General features: G+C 33.9%; 1 protein-coding gene across 2 annotated transcripts; it reads right to left on the bottom strand.

Annotated features, from left to right (window-relative positions):
- Window positions 1–2,529: 2,529 nt before the first annotated feature.
- On the bottom strand, window positions 2,530–15,222 carry LOC146162752 (lysine--tRNA ligase-like). 2 transcript variants are annotated; one of them, XM_083385751.1, is made up of 14 exons: window positions 15,126–15,222; window positions 14,446–14,593; window positions 13,775–13,940; window positions 12,541–12,634; window positions 11,833–12,019; window positions 11,026–11,151; window positions 10,220–10,339; window positions 9,683–9,845; window positions 6,627–6,800; window positions 5,880–5,965; window positions 5,458–5,543; window positions 4,682–4,808; window positions 3,870–4,013; window positions 2,530–2,880 (listed from the first exon to the last, which is right to left on the bottom strand). In XM_083385751.1, the coding sequence occupies exons 1-14, from the start codon at window positions 15,173–15,175 to the stop codon at window positions 2,785–2,787; spliced, it is 1,767 nt and encodes a 588-aa protein (XP_083241877.1). In that variant the 5' UTR covers window positions 15,176–15,222; the 3' UTR covers window positions 2,530–2,784. The 2 variants fall into 2 exon arrangements, with proteins under 2 accessions (XP_083241877.1, XP_083241876.1); XM_083385750.1 differs by lacking the exon at window positions 15,126–15,222 and adding an exon at window positions 14,902–15,086.
- Window positions 15,223–16,867: the final 1,645 nt, after the last annotated feature.

Here is a 16,867-nt window from a genome sequence, read left to right as displayed (position 1 = left end):
ACAAACAGAGGCTCGTGGAAAACACGATGCGCACTTTTTAAAAAATGCACTGTTCCTAAAAATGGAATACTGGTTGCGCGTCTAACGACAATGCATTTCATTTTCTTTGTTGGTATTCCAATTGACATTTAACCTCCCTCAAAAGTATAAATTTAAAGTTTTATTGTTTACGCTTCAAAACAGTGATTGACAAATCTGCTGCCAATGGATTTGGATTCTATAAAGATATACCCTTTTACAGATGACAATGAAAAAGGGAAAAAAAATGGTTATTTTGTCAATTTTTTGGAGAATTTCAAGTAATCTTTACGGTTTTAGCCGATTTTAAATCGTTTAGATTGGCCAAGAAAAAAGCTTTTTTGTGCTATGCTTGCACACTACAAGGTTGCCACACAATTTTATAAAAAAGTCCGGACATTCAAAGATTTTTCAAAGAAAATTAACAGCCTTTTTAAGTCTAGGACCTAAAATTGGATCGCTTATCCACTTTTTATGTAATAATATGAAAACAAAACAGAATGCATGCCATAGTCAACACACCAAAAAAAAACAGTTAAAAAATAGTTTTTAAATGCACTTCGCAAATAACTTGAAGGGAGTGCACATAAAATAATTTCAAAGACTTTTAGAAAAACATGGTGTTTTTTAAAGACTTTCCAATACTCAAATCAATTCGAAGACATTTAAATATTCAAAGATTCTGTGGTAAGCCTGCTGTAAGCCACAGTGGGCCGCACACGCCAAGCAAGTTAATCTTGTATAACTTTTTCGGATTTTTATACGTACACCTATAGCAGGTGTGACGAACCTATTTGCTGTCGCGGGCCAGTTTGTCAGTTACTGCTGAGTAAGCGGGCCACACAGCTTTTAACTCATGTTATAAAACCTTTTAAAATCATAAAAAAATGTTCAATGGCGAGCTTAGCTTACACTCAACTCGTTAATACTGCAATGTACTGACTACTGAAGCAGCAACAGGGTCATGGTGTTAAATTTCATTATTATTAGTGTATTTTATGACACAACAATGAATAAAGAGTTGAATCATGAATTGATGGTTACAGTATGGATTTACACAACAGTTTCTACGATCCCTGCATGATATACGCCAGTGGTTCTTCCTTTTTTTAGCCGCGCCCCCCTTTTGTAATTTTTCTATGCCCCTACGAAAAGCAATTCGGCATTTTTTTATTAATACCACGGAGACAATATGAAAGTGTATTGCTGGTCGCGCGAAGCGCGAAAAAATTGGGTTTTGATTTCCTTGAATTGGCTAAATTGCAATTTGGGAGGCTTTTAGCATTGGGCACACAACAAATTGCTGTGCTAGACACATTGATTTTTATCGAGCTGATTTTGCAAAACGTGTTGTGAGGAAATTGACTCCACAAGTTGTCAGGCTGTGATGTGGAGCGCAAAAAGTCAAGCGCAAAAATTAAACATTACTTTCTCGTTTTTTAAAAGATGTAACGACACACGATACAATGGCAACATTACAAAGAACGTTATAGATTTGCGCAAAAAGAGTCCCCCTGTTGCTAGCCTGTTATCATATATAAAATATGGAACAAAAACAGTTCGAAAGGGATAACTTTTATCGTTTATCTATAAGTTAGCAAAACTGAAATTAAATAGGGCCGTTATTTATTCGATGATATATGTATAACATATAGACAGAACACATGGTGATTTATTTCCCTTAAAAAATTAAATCGGCGCACTGTTTGAGAATTTCTATCTTACCAATTAAATTAAAGTTAAACCAACAAATTTTTATTATATTTACTAGAATACCGGTCGATAACGACTCTTTAGCGACCCCCAGCGTATGTTATGTAAGTTTAAAAACTAATTTGAACGATGTCACAGTTTTATCGTCGCCCTGGAACAGCGGTTCTTGAGAAACTTTACAACAAATAGTCTGTCACGTTAACTTACGCTTAAAGCCTAAATTTTAATATAATTGCTTAAACCAGTGGCTCTCAAACCTTTTTTTTAAAAATTACGCAACGGTCCCCCAGTAATTGTTTTAATTGCAAACGGTCCCTTAAAAATAAACACAAAATAACACGTGGTTTTTAATGGTATCAATGAGACGGGTGCACTTGCTTCTTTGCTATCAGCTCGGCTATGTTAACCTCTAATTAACCAGTCTAACGAAACCCTTAATTTGAGTGAAGCAATCACGAACAGTTTGAAAACCACGACCGTACGGTCCACATTCCCAGCGCAGCAAGCTGTAAAAACCTAATTCTCATTAGCACAACGCAACACTATGACGACAGAATGGACAATTCAACTTGAAGCGTGCAATAACGTGAATAAACAATTAATAATAATCAATTTGGTTTGGTGAAGTAATTTCTTCAACTAGGAGCGCCGTGTTAATTTTTTGTTGGGGTCCGCGGTCCCAGAAAATTGTCTCGCGGACCCCAGTTTGAGAACCACTGGCTTAAACTAAGTTTTTCTGCAACCTATTTAAAAATAAAGACTGTTCATAATGTTTGTGAACATAACAGGCCCTTGTTTGATATTTATCAACATTTATTTGACTAAATTCTTCAAAAGCGCTAACAAACATTTGACCTACGAAAGAACTCGATTGTTTAACGGACAATGGCTCGGAACAAACACATTTTCAAATAATAACAAACGAGTAGAAAACTCGCTTTTAACTGGAATTTCAAATGGAACCGGGTCAAAAATTGAAAAAAAAAACAACAGTTCACCAACTATTATGTACAATTTAGTCCTATGGCTGCGGCATGCAATTAGCAAAGTCGCTTAAATGGCGTCCAATTTGTTGGCGTCGCCTTCTGCGCTTTGAGCTGAAGCTGACGGTTGCTCGTCGGGTTTCATGGCGGGGAAAAGTAGCACCTCCTAAAATGTAGAAATTTTAACGGACTCCCGGTAAAATTCGAAGTAGGAGCACAAGCGAGAGTAAAAGGCGATAAGAATGATGAAGTCTGACATATCGGCGGACGTCGCCTGTTATTCGCGCCATTGTGCTTCTATACCTAGTGCATTTAATTAGCTTTCATTTCTACTTTGACCTGATGAAGCACGGTTGGGCGAAAGCTTGTCGAGAATTCAATGCAATTTGTTTTAAAAAAGTGCCACTAATTATCCTAAAACAAATACGCCCATTTACAAATATTACTTTTAAATAGGTAATTCCACATAAGTTAGGAGGTACAATAACAAGCAAAAGGATGATGTTGTTTCAATCCGTGAGGAACATGGTGCAAAATGCAAATCATAATAGAAAGTGCAAACTGCTGATGGTGGACAATTACTTTCATAAATTAAAAGCTACTCAAGTCCATTGCGTTAAACCCCCGACCAGTGTTCCATAAAAACATTGGCAAAATTGAACCGGTAAGTAAATAGTCGTTGTTTTATTAAGTGAAAATCTACTATCACCAATTTAACAGTTTGCATTTTCTGTTTAGATTTGCCTAATTTATTGTTAAGAACCACTGTGCGAACCTGTGAGATACAATACGTACCTTGATGTTGCCTCCTAAAATGTAGAAACTTTTAACTGACTCCAGCCATAAGACCGAAATAAGAACAACATCAACGTCGGAATAAAACACAGTTCAAATTAAAACCAAAATTCGACTAATACCTAATGATAGTAATACAGTTCAAATAGGAACAATACCTAAATTCGTCGGAATAGTGCCGAATTGGCCGGAATCTAGCCTCTGCAACATTTTACCTAGCCCCAAACCCTACCCATAAGTACGTCACTAACTCTCCTGTTAATAATACCCTTAACCGATTTCTAACCTCTTCCATAACAAAAAAACAGAACAACAAAACTAAACAGATGCATAGCAGAAGAACTTATTTTCAGTACGTACCTTGATGTTGTTTGAATTGGTGAGGAACATTGTGAGTCTGTCGATCCCCATTCCCCAACCTCCAGTAGGTGGAAGTCCGTACTCCAGAGCAGTGCAGAATCCCTCATCCACACTTTGTGCCTCGTCATCACCTGCCGCCTTGTCCTAAGGGGTAAATTGAAAGTGGTTTGGGGGAATAGGATTTACAGTTGGTTTAAAAAAGTAGCAAACTGTTTAAAAAAACCTTTTAACAATAACAGCCTATCACCTGATGCCTTGTCCTGCAGGATAAATCGAAAGTGGTTTCTGGAGATAGGATTTATAGTTGGTCGCTATTTTTAATTTTGGTTTCAAAAACTTAGGAAACTTATCAAAAAACATTGGAGCATTATGGCTGGTGGTTGTAGTAAGGCATAGGAAGCATATCCAAGCCAATCTGAAGTAGGTAGCGTTTTGATCAAAAACACTTTTAACATGAAATTAAAATACACCCTCATCATCACCGACTGCTTTGTCCTGCATGTTATTTGTGAGGGTCGGATTGTTTTACTGTTCTACGTGTTTTTTGGGGGGCAGAGTTTTGAACAAAAAATAAAAACTTACACAAAAAATACCTTTTAACTAAATTTTAATTAATTAGCCTTAATTTTCGCGTTATGTTTTACTTTTTTAAATCAGTAAATAGGGTTTTCACAAAAAAACGCATTTTTTTGAAAACTTTTTTATTTTTGAGTTGTGGGAATTTGTTTGAACCAAGCATAACCTTAGTCTATTTGCAAATAAGTAAACTAATTTTTTTAAGTTTTTTTTTTACTTTAAATTTTGTGTTTTACCTGCGACTGTTGAGCGAATCTTTCCCTTTGCACCATCGGGTCGTTCAACTCGGTGTAGGCGTTACAGATCTCCTTCTTGTTCACGAACAGCTCGAATCTCTCCGTCAGACCTTTCACTGAACGATGCCTGGACACAAAAAAATTAAGAAAAATTAAATCAGGTTATTGTACTCACTTCTACTGAATGTTAATCTGTAAATTGCCGTGATTTTAGCTCCAAAAAAACTCCGTCAGACCTTTCACTGAACGATGCCTGGACACACAAAAACGTATCATCAGGTGATTGTACTGAATGCCATTCAATAAATCATAACTATATTTAAAATAAATGTTTAGCCTAACTTCTAGTAAGTCAAATAGTGTTTGAGCAAGAGCTAGAAATCAATGTCGGATAATCTCTCGTTACTATAGGTCAGTTTTTCTTAACCGGGGTGTCGCGGCGCCCTGGTGTGCCATTTTTAATGCTCAATGGTGCCAAAAGGTATTTGAATTTTTTTTAAGATTTTTGCTCAATTGGTAAGCTTCTTGATACAACTATTTGTGTACGATTACCATATTAAATGACATTTTTAAAGTTGATTGTGTTGTCGCAGTTCCATTTATAGCGACATTTCTGTAAAATACTCAGCGAAAATTCCATTCGGGGGGCCGAAAATCTATTTATTATTTTTGAATGGTGCCGTAAGCCATAAAACGTTGAAAACCACTGTGATAGGTGATAGCAACGACCAAAAATTAGAAAAATAAAGACATTTTCTCGCAAGGCTAACACTTACCACTTAGCCAGAGGGCTCATAATCTCCGGGTGCTCAATGATAAAAGTTGGGTTGATGCATTTCACCTCCAAGTAATCACCGACAAGCTGAAAATAACATTGCAAACATACTTTATGAGCCTGTTTCTTAAGTTTATAATAATACTTTTAAGTAGGAATATACGATTTCAGCGGATTCAGAATACCATGCCACCGTTTTTCTCCAAATATTTTACTTTTTATATTTTAGCACAAGATTTGCGGTATTTCGTTAAATCTAATGTAACTAGTAGTTGCAGTAATATTAAAGATAATCCACTCTTTATAATATCGAAATATACTGAAGCCAGACGACATAGTTTTTTTAAACATATTTAAAGTCATACGACCTGTAATAAATAGACATATCCAACTGTATAAAATATAAATGAATAGCAAGGTGACCTTGTCAAGTAGTCTCGAAGCAGTCCTTGGCGCGGAACATTCCACTCCAAGTTTGATGCAAATGTCCTCCAGTTGTTTCGCTGCCTCTGAAGTTATATCGATGTATAATTGGTAAAATATTTGTTTTTGAAGTTACTCAATCCAGAAAAAATAAATTATTATATCAATATTCACTGAGACAACTGGCAATGTTAAAGCAATCTAAATTTTGATTTTTTTTAATGGTATTTTTAGCATCAAAAAACTGTTTCCTGTATTAAAATATTTTTACTATTTACAACAAATTAGCTTTTTGAGAAATTGAAGGTCTATTGAAGCATTTTAGTATTGCCGGTAATATTTAGATAGAGTTAATTTTAAGTTGAAAAGCCAACAAAAACATAACAATGCCACACATCATAAATTCAAAAACTTTACAAAAAGAGTTAATAGCTTTTCAAGATATAAAATTGGATCACATAACGTGTTTTGAGTATAATTCAAAAACAAAATAGTATTAATGCTAATTGACGACACAAATGCTACGGCACTTTCAAAACGTAAAATTAGGCTGCACATTATATAAATTCAAAGACCATTTTAAAACTTGAAGAAAAATAAGCACAGGTTTGTTCAATTCTTAAACAATCAAAGACGAATATTGTAAAGATTTAAAGACTTTCCGGCGACTGTGTATGAATAAATTTCTTTAGCTTTGTAATTAAAATAAGTTTTCCAGTTTTAGTACATATATAACACGCAGTCAACCTGGGGTATGAAGTTCAGTAGCTGCGGGCAACTTCATCCCAATTTCCTTTTCAAGGTCGGGCAGCATTTTGAGTCGGCGGAACGGAGGTGAATAATCAACTTCATAAGCTTCACCATCGGGGCCTTCAGGGTGGTAAGTCAGCTTGTAGGAGCCTGTGATCTGCTTCACCATACCTGAAGAGGAGAGATCAGTGTTGTAATGACTTAAGTCAAGCACTTAAGTCACTGTTTTTAAATGACGTGACTTGACTTAAGTCTTTTGGGAAAATGACTTGACTTGACCTAAGTCTTTTGGGCAAATGACTTGACTTGACTTAAGTCATTTGGACAAATGACTTGACTTGACTTAAGTCATTTGGACAAATGACTTGGGTTAAAATAAATTGTTTTAATCAAGTATTTTTTTATAAAATTGCGTTAATTTTCCAAATCTTTGTGTATAAAAAAGTTTGCTTGTAATATGTTGCTTTTATGTTATTTTTTACTTGAGTTGCTCATAATAATCGGAGGAGTTTGCCGGTTTTCATAATTTAAAGTTTTACATTTTTGACAAGGGCTAGACTTGAAGTTGACTTGCTCTAACTATGACTTGACTTGTTATTTATTCAAAAAGACTTGACTTGGACTTAAGTTATTTTACGAATCACTTGACTGGGACTTAAGTCATTTCAACAACACTTGTTTACAACACTGGGAGAGATGCATCAATGTTACTGCTTAAACTTTCGGTAATTACCAGTATTGTAATGCCTTGACTTGAGTTACTGTTTTCAAATGACTTTTATGTAAATGACATAATTTGAAGTCTATTTGCTCTCATAATGACCTGGCTGGGATTTGACTTGGGACACCGATGACTTGGACCGGAATTGACTTGTAATTTTATGAAACTACTCGACTTAGACTTAGATTTAGATTTACTTACAAATGATTTGACTGGGACTTATGTTATTTAAAAATGACTTGTTTACCACACTGATAATTACCCCCTGAAAATTTGAGTTTTTTTTTTTTTTTGGATTTTGTATGAATGAGGGGTTGGTTAGTTTAAAAATAAAGGATGGTTTGTTTCCGGTTTTGTGGGGGTACATTTACTAACTCAACAAGTAAAACTCATAGTTAAAAACTATGTAGTTTTCAGCTATGAGTTTTACTTGTAAATATACGCGTCAGCGGAACAGTGATCGACTGGCTAAAACCTGCTGCCGATGGTTTTGGATTCTATAAAGATACACCCTATTGTTTACTAACTCAACAAAGGGGCGTCGACCCCTGACCGATAAACCAATTAAATAATCTTGGTTGCCATTCAGCTACAGTCTGCGAAATTCTTCAGTTATTTTTCTTAAGTTCAAGCATTATTCATTAGGCTGTTGGTAGGGATTCTCGAATCCTTGGATTCGAATCCAGATGGGATTCGAATCCAATTCTGCCGTTTATTTCGGGTAATTGGAACCGATATAATTTAATGTTTTACCGCCAATTGTTGCGCCTAATTGCACAAACGCGTGTGGTAAGTTGGCCTGTCGCCGCGGCGACCAATTTATAGTGCTTGCTTTAAATGCAACCTCGTAGTGCAGTGTCAGCGTTTTTTCGGGCGACCAATTACCGCGTCTCGCGATAACGTTCGTCTAATAATTAAGTGTCAATCAAGCGTTATTGGGCGAGCGGCTAACGTGTAATGGCTGGTGTGGAGTTCGCAATTTCCCTAAATGCGTTAAGTTGCAAAAGTAATATTACGTTGTAAAACGTGCTGGCCGTCCACAAAATGCGCTCTAGGGTTACTTAAGGTCAACTTTAGGCCAATATTCAGGGAAGTTATGCAGTTATGCACAACGTAATTGTCAAGAATTCGTTATGTCAATAATAACTTTGTATTCTTTGTAGTACATTATTTGACTGCATAACAGATCATGTTAGTCAAAAAAGAAGCAATAAGATTAACAAAGCTTTCAAAATAAGGTCCGAATTGCTTAAGACTTCTGTGTGCAGTGTTGCATTTTCTCACTATTGGCAAAAATATAAGTTTTGGACACAACCTGGACAGTTGACATATTACAGTTTGCAGAACTGCTTCAAATGACAGTTGTTAAGAATGTGAAACATATGAGAGAGTTTTTTATTATAATGTACACAACTACACATGTTAGAAAATTGTTTGGGCGATTTATTGCTGTGATTGTGGGCCCTGTAGGGTAGATTAAGATTAATCCCTTCCCCAAACAAAATCGAGGATAAATAATTTAATAAAAATATACTAGGATTCGCTATTCTGGATTCGTTATTCTAGATTCGAAACCTATTATTCTAGAATACCTTGGGATTCTACTTTGAACATCCCTAGCTGTTGGTTATTAACCTCTTAAGACAGGGGTCAGCAACGTTTGGCCCACGGGCCAAAAATGGCATGCCAATCCAAATTAGGAGGCCCAGCACCTCTTTTCAAAACTTGGCACAAGACCAAATCCAAAATGTTTTAAGCGTTGCGCAAATTTTTACCGCTACGTCTGTTTATTTGCGATTTAAATAAATCGTTTCAGCCAAAATGCGCCATACATTAGCATACCCTTAAACTATTAACAATAATTTGGGAAAAAAATCCTAACTTAAATTGCAAAAAATTCCATGATCAACAGTTGTTAAAACAAAATGTTGAAAAACTACACGTTTTAGCCACAAAATTGTCACTTAAAATTTAATACGGCGTGTCACGACCTTTCTGACTTTAGCTTCGGCCCATGACTACAAAAATAAAGGCCCCGTTGAGTAATTTTGACAATCTGTAAATTTACAGTACTACAGGGGATTGAAATAGCCAACATAACAGGTTGGATCAGCGGTGCTCAAACTAGGGTCCGCGGACCAACTGGGGTCCGTACAGCAGTTTCTAACGGGCCGCAAGGAGACTTAGTCTTTAAGTTTTTCAAGATTAGGCTTTAGCAAATGTTTTTAAACATTAGTCTATTCTATTATGCTTTAAACAGGGTCCACCAGGCAAAAATTTAGAAAAGTTTGGGATCCGCTGGGTTATATAGACCATGTGAGTAAGTTCATACCTGATATAAGGGTTTCGGAAATTGTCATCAGATCTTCGTAGTCTGCATATGCCATGTAGAACTCGCATGAAGTGAACTCGGGGTTATGGGTCATGTCGATGCCCTCATTGCGGAACAAGCGACCGATCTCGTAAACCCGATCCAAGCCACCCACGATCAACATCTGAAAATAATATTTGCTTACATAACTTTCGCAGCGGTTAGTATTTAAGACTATCAAGAACACTTAGGAGACAGCCGCTGAAATTGACAAAAAACAGAGAAAAAAAATCCAATAGAAAACAGTAGGATAATAGTTATGAAAGACAACAAAAAAGTATGTAACTTTGTTTTAAGGTATACAATTACTTGTTGTACACTTTAAACATGATAAAAAAGGACTTAATTTTGGCTTAAACATAAAATCTCAACCATAATGTCTCATGTCAGTGCAATAACGTTTTAGTTTTAATCAGGGTGTACCTAGTCAGATGCCATTAGTTAGCACTGGATATGGTGATGATTTGATGGTACCGGACTTTCCTGCCATTAACTCACCTTAAGATACAGTTCAGGGGCTACACGAAGGTAGAGGTCCATGTTCAGATCGTTGTGGTGGGTGATGAAAGGTTTGGCGGTCGCACCTCCAGCAATCATGTTCATTATGGGAGTTTCAACCTGGAAAATAATAAAAATATTTACTAAAAAAATGTTTACGTTTTTTAATGCTAATCATTTTCGCATGACTTAAAACAAAACTTAAAACAATTAAGAATTTATAACATTTTTTTTACTTGTGAATTTAAATAAGATGAAATTATCAAGCATATGATAAAATAATGAAAGTAATGTCTGACTAAAACTTTTAAATTAAATGAAGTGTTTTTCAAGAACTCGGACGTCAGAGCCTTTATTTATAAATGCTAATAAACAACCATCCTGCTTTTGATGCAATTGTGAAATACTGTTTGGATAAAAATCTCAATAATTAAAAACAAACTTGCACACATCATGATCTTGAGGTACACTATGCACGGCTCTGTAATGTAGCTTGATAATGTATTGCAAAGCCAAACCTTGAGTAAATCGACAGCATCTTAATTAAGACGTTTTAATAGGAGCTTGTATCATCTTCAGTTAATGTTACTGAGAAGTAGGGTTGGCAAGCCTGTCAACTGACTTTTTTGGCTAGTTGCAATTCATTATCAAGCGAAAAAAAAACTTTTTAAAGATTACAGGTGCAGAAATAATTTATAAGGAAATGTTGAAAAAACATAAAACAAAAAAGATTGTGCTTATGATGCAACAGAAAAATGTCAATCTTATACTTTAACAAAACAGTTTAATCTATTTCAAACACTAACCTCCAAAAATCCCATTTGGTCGAAGAATGATCGCACATAAGCAATGATCTTAGCCCTGATAATGAACTTGTTTCGAACTTCGTTGTTCATAATCAGATCCAGATACCTTTGACGATACCTGGTTTCCTAAAAATAAAGAAAATTTTTAACTAAAGCTAAAAACATTTCAAAAGTCATGAAAAACGATTTATTAGTGTTACAGGTTATGGTCAATCATTATACAGTAATTAAACTACAAAAAAAGAATTTAACCACTTATATCTTCCAAAAACTTACAGCTATTTTAAATTCATATAAAATCGTGCTTATAGACTAAAATTATTGTTACAAAGTGACACAATTATTTTTTTTTATTTATTTTGTTTTTTTAATTTCGAAGATGATTTTGATTAAAACAATGCACAAAACATTTTTCTTATTGTTCAGATATTTGTAATGAATGAGTTAATATAGTGAAGAACTAAGATAAAATAAAGACATTGTAAATAACAAAAAATTACCAAACAATTTTGGTCAAGCAAAACTTTATTCAATCTATTTTGGCGCTTGGGACTAAATTTCTTGTACAGATAGGTAAGTTATTAAGTATTCATTTGAATTAAGGAACTGACAATGCCAGTTAGGGCGAAACATATATATCTTGAAAAATGTCTGATCCTGTGTTTTACTCGCGCTTTAAACCTTGAGTTTTATTGTTTATAAAGGTATCGGCGGAACTGTGACCAACAAGCAGCAACCCCTGTTGCCAAACGTTTTGGATTCCATAAAGACAAGCCTAATTATAGTTATTAAACAAGTATAATGTACCTTGTCCTTAAGACCGTAGTGGAGATGGGGCAACATATGCAGACAAGGTGATAGGATTTTTATTCCTGTGGGTACAATACTTAATTCCCCCTTCTTGGTTTTGGCTGGGTGACCGACAACCCCAATGATGTCCCCTCGTCGTGTGCGTTCGTTCACTAAATTGAATGCCTCTTCAGACGAGTACATCCTTAAAATAGATATAGAATTGGTGAATATCATATTATTTTAAAAACAATGCAATATCCTGATGTGAGTTTTAAAAATGTAAAACAGAAATAGTTGCAAAAAAAACAAAAGGTTAAGGCTTTTCAGCCAAATTTAAGAATGAATAGGGTTTTCTTTAATAACTAAAAAGTGCGAGCAAATAAAGATTTTGGCAAGTATGAAATTACTTAAAAATAATTTTTATTTAGACAACATGTCTAAAATTTTGTAACACTATATACGGATCTGTTCATAAGTTTAATGGTGAAAATAACGGCCCAAATAGTTCACTGATGATGGCATGAGAATTTGGCGAAACGTTTGAAAATAAAGCATGTCGCTTTTAACGTCTATTTGGGCAGTTATTTTCACCATTAAACTTATGTCTAAAATTGTAATGCAATTAAGTTTTAGACATTTTTATCAGCTTACAAAACCACTATTGAAAGCATTTTCTTATATAGGTCTACATAACATGTTTTCATTTAAAACACTCTAACACACTTCGCATTTGCCATGACTTGTAGCTTTGTTCCTTCACCACGAACGTCATAAAAGATAAGTTTGGGACCTGCCTTGCGTTTGGCGTGTATTCTACCTGTGACAACACAGAAATACAAAGCAAAGTGTTCACATACAAAGGTAACTTAATCTCAGGGAAGCATTTCCCACAAGTGCTATGTTACAAGTCATACAACAGGTTCAAGAAATGAACAAAAGCTTTCATTAGCACGCTGTTGAAACTTTTAAAACAATAAAGAGGGTTTTATCAAAGCCCATACAAAAGTCAGCAGCATAAAATTCTTTAATCCAGTGATTCCGTTACTGTGTTATAAAAGAACTACTTCTGTACGGTTTGATGAAGTAATAACTAATCATAATATTATTATTATTATTATTTTTGTTAATATCGGGATCTAAGCCTGCTCCGACATTTCTAGTTGTTGATCTTTTTTCCATATCATATGATCCAAACAAAACCACCAAGGATGTAAAAAAGATCTAAAACAACTTTATTTAACAAAAGCAGAATACTATATAGTTAAGCAAAAAAGCATCATCAGTTCTGCTACTACTTCTGTATGGGTTTTGATATTCATTATTGATTCTAGTCTAGCTCTTAAGCATTAGGTTCTAAAGATGCTGTTGAACTATTGATTGTCACTTCGACACAAGAACACATATTTTTCCGTTTTAATGAATCACTGTCTTTTATTTTTTTGTGCGTTTGTCGGTTATATCTTTTCTATAGTAACTTTTTTGTATTTTTACATTGATAATGGCATGAGGTTTTGCCGAAACGTTTGTGAACAGCGAAATGTCAATTTTATCGAATATAATGGCTTAAGTATCTTTATTGTATATAAGTTTTCCTTTAGAAAATGTTGCGTGGTTCAACTGACAATAACTCCAGTTGTGTTTTTTACGTAATTTTTACTGAAAATATTGGTCATAATCTACATAAAAATATATAATTTGGCATTCAAATTAAACCTTAAAAGAGAAAATTGAACACTTATCTCACTTTTCCAAGGATTTTTATTACTAATAACTAAGGCTAATATTTTTTGACCTAAAAAATAGGAAATGTTGACCTAACGTGTCAATTTTGACAAAATTTTGACTTTTTTTGACAGGTCAAAAAATATTCGCCCTACTAATAACGTTTTGCAACTGAAGGACTTTTAAATTCAATTATAGAGTTGGGTTTAAAAACAACAGAACTAAATATATATACCTGCTATGCTGACAGATACATCGGTCAAATGTGAACCCTCCTCCAAATAATCATACTTTTCGATGTATTCGGTCAGTGAAGTTGAAACATGGAATTTGTGAGGATACGGTTCTTCTCCCTTTTCGCGGAGTGCTCTGATCGTGTTTTTGCGGATTTGCAAATATTGCTGTTACAAATAAAAGTAATAAGTTAAAACAATAATTCTTAAAATTTGATTTTTTTTTGGTTTAGCCTATTAAAATTTAATCAATACTCAAAAAACTTCTTTACTTTTAAATGTGATTAGAAAGTAGTTTTTGCAGGCTTTTTTTATATTTGTAGGGCATGAAAAGAGCATATTTTTGAAGTTTTTTTTTATTTCAAATTCGTAGTTTAGCTAAACCAATCCTAAATACATAAATTGCTAGCATTACATTTTACACGCGACAAACTCAAAGAGTATTATAAATTAATAAAAAACAGTGTGCTTTATTTAAATTTAAGACAGTGATCTTTTAGTAACCCAGTGTAGTTATCAGTAAAAAAAATAATTATTCAGAAAAACAAATTCTTCAAACAAAACTTAAAACTAAATTTTTAAATAATGAAATCAAAACAAATTTATTTCAATCTTTATATATATAGAAATTAAACAAAACAATTTAAACTAAATTGTAAAATAATGAACAAACATTTGGATCAAGGCCTTCTTCCTCATTTTCAGCATCTTTCTGTTCAGGTTTTTCACTTCCTTTCTGAGCAGCGGCTTGGGCAGCCTTTTCGGCCTTTGCCGCTTTTTCGGCCGCTTTTTGTTGGGCCTTTAAAATTCTCTTTTGTTCACTACAAAAAAACAATTGTATTATTTTACATCTAAATATTAAAAATCATAAATTGAATATTCAACAAACAAAGCAAAATTTTCCATCAGTTGGGTAAAAAACAAACTTAAAAATCAAAAATCTGTTTTTTTTACTCCAGAATTATTTGTTCTTCACTATTTGCATTGATGCAAAATATTTTATTTGTAAATAATTTACAAGTTTAATTCAAAACTTAAAACAATTGTTTTGTTTATTTAGCTTTTGTATAAATCATATCAATTTACTATTTAACATTAAAATACATATGTAATTCATAAAAAGAATTACCCAGAAAGAATATTATTGGAGGACCCATTAGAATTGCTTATTAAGCTCGACAAAATAAATTCTCTTCGCCAAAATCCATTTTGAGCAATTGATTTACTCAAAATTTGGCCAGGGTTAAATGAACGATGAGAACATTGCAAGAAAAAGTTATAAAACAGTCTATTTCTTATCATGACTAAAAGGTAACCATCTGAAAAGGATTTAACAAATTCAATGGCACATACTTTTTACTTATTTTTTCTGTCGTTTCCGGAGCAGTTGCAGTGTCAGACATTGGACTAACTTAAAAAACAACAGGCTATGTTTAATTTTTCCAAACCTAAAAATAAATTAAATATTTTTTGTCATTCTCAAAAGTTAAAGGTACAGATCACAAGTATGTTAAAATATCCAAACTAATCAAAGTTTTTTTCGAATAACAAAATCTGTCTGAATCAGAATGGTGAAAACAAACGATTCTGGTTGCACATCAATGAGAAAGATTAAACCAAGTACAGAGCTTAATAAACCGAAAATATTTTTTAGATACTGATGATGCTTTTGATATAGTGAAATATATTTATCATTTTATAACATCCAAACAAACTGATTCTTGGTTTAATAAGTTCTGTACTTAGTTTAATCTTTATAATATCCAAACTGCTTGAAAAGTGTAGTCAAGGTAAACAAAAAAATGGATAATAATATATGCTATTTCAATCAAATCACTTTGATGGTGTCGTGCAACACCACAGCTATCCGCTAGATGTCCTTAAATAGAAAAAGGAAAGCAATCAATAAGGCCATAACATACATTTAATCTTTGTTCGTGATTGTCTATCAAACTAATTATCAAATTTGATTGAAATTTGAGTATATTAATTTTTATAATGACCTGATTATAGACGAGGACTGCGAGTCCATTAAAAACAACCAGAGTCTGAACCTCCTTAAAAATAAACTTGAGGGCAACACCGACCAAATGTGTGATTTAGTTGAGTCGCAAGACAGCCTCCAACTCTACAGTCTGTATTCCACCTATTTAGAAATGCTAAAGTGGTTGATATACTATAGCAATCCACGCATATCAGTCTGCATTGTCGGACGGGTTCACAACTAAGATTTTCATAAAAGCAATTCGTGTGCACACATAAATGTAGGATGCAGGTTGAGAATATTTTTTATTTAACACTGACGAAACGAGTTTCAAAGTTGAAATTGGAAGTAAGTCATAAATATATAAGAATAAATAAAATAATAGCACTTGACCCACCCAAACTAAAACTCTTACCTTAATATAGTTAGCAACATAAAGCCCGGACGAATATATGGAAGGATTCTAGATCAGCGGCAAATTTAGTGATTTGCACACCTAACATCCACTAAAAGTTTGAGTTGTGCAAGATTGTAGAACTTCAAGTATGAATAAAACTTTGCTTGCACACCTCAAAATTTGGTACTGCACAGTGCACACACAAGATTTTGGCAAAATGTGCAATGAAATGCACATTGGCACACCACTGATAGGGCTATCATTTAGTTTACCGACCAACAATATGTGATTAGAAAATAGGATTCCACATTCTGCACCTTTACAATTCACAGTATGCGACATCATTGGTTTCAAATTTCGGTAGTGTGTATTCACACTTACTCATGTAGACCTACTCACTAGTCTGACTGCAGCAAAATAAACGGTGCTGGTCTAAAATCCTACAACATTTATTTTAACACTAATGAAACGAGTTGTCCAAGTGGAATTTACAAGGAAGGCATAAATATGTAAAACTAAATATTATAATAATAATTAACCCACCAAACCCAAACTCTTAACCTAATCCAAATATTGTTAGCAATATAAACCCCCGGGCAAAAATGCGGTAGGATTCTAGACCAGCGCCAGATTTAGTGATTTGTCCAAATAAAAGTTTGAGTTGTGCTAGATTGTAGAACTGCAAGCATGCATAAACCTTGTTTGCACACCTCA

Source organism: Ascidiella aspersa, chromosome 3 (assembly GCF_963924565.1).
Source record: "Ascidiella aspersa chromosome 3, kaAscAspe10.2, whole genome shotgun sequence".
NCBI classification, from domain to species: domain Eukaryota; kingdom Metazoa; phylum Chordata; class Ascidiacea; order Phlebobranchia; family Ascidiidae; genus Ascidiella; species Ascidiella aspersa.
The sequence above is the reverse complement of the archived record's forward strand: the minus strand, read 5'-3'. Positions and strand labels throughout refer to the sequence as shown.

Bases quoted from the DNA above. Each gene is read 5' to 3' on its own strand.
- LOC146162752 (XM_083385750.1), bottom strand. From the start codon at position 15,074: ATGATAAGAAATAGACTGTTTTATAACTTTTTCTTGCAATGTTCTCAT. The intron at 12,635-13,774 runs GTATATATATTT...GTGTTGTCACAG, and splicing joins TGTATCTGTCAGCATAGCAG to GTAGAATACACGCCAAACGC. The intron at 11,152-11,832 runs GTACATTATACT...CTTTATTTTTAG, and splicing joins ACTACGGTCTTAAGGACAAG to GAAACCAGGTATCGTCAAAG.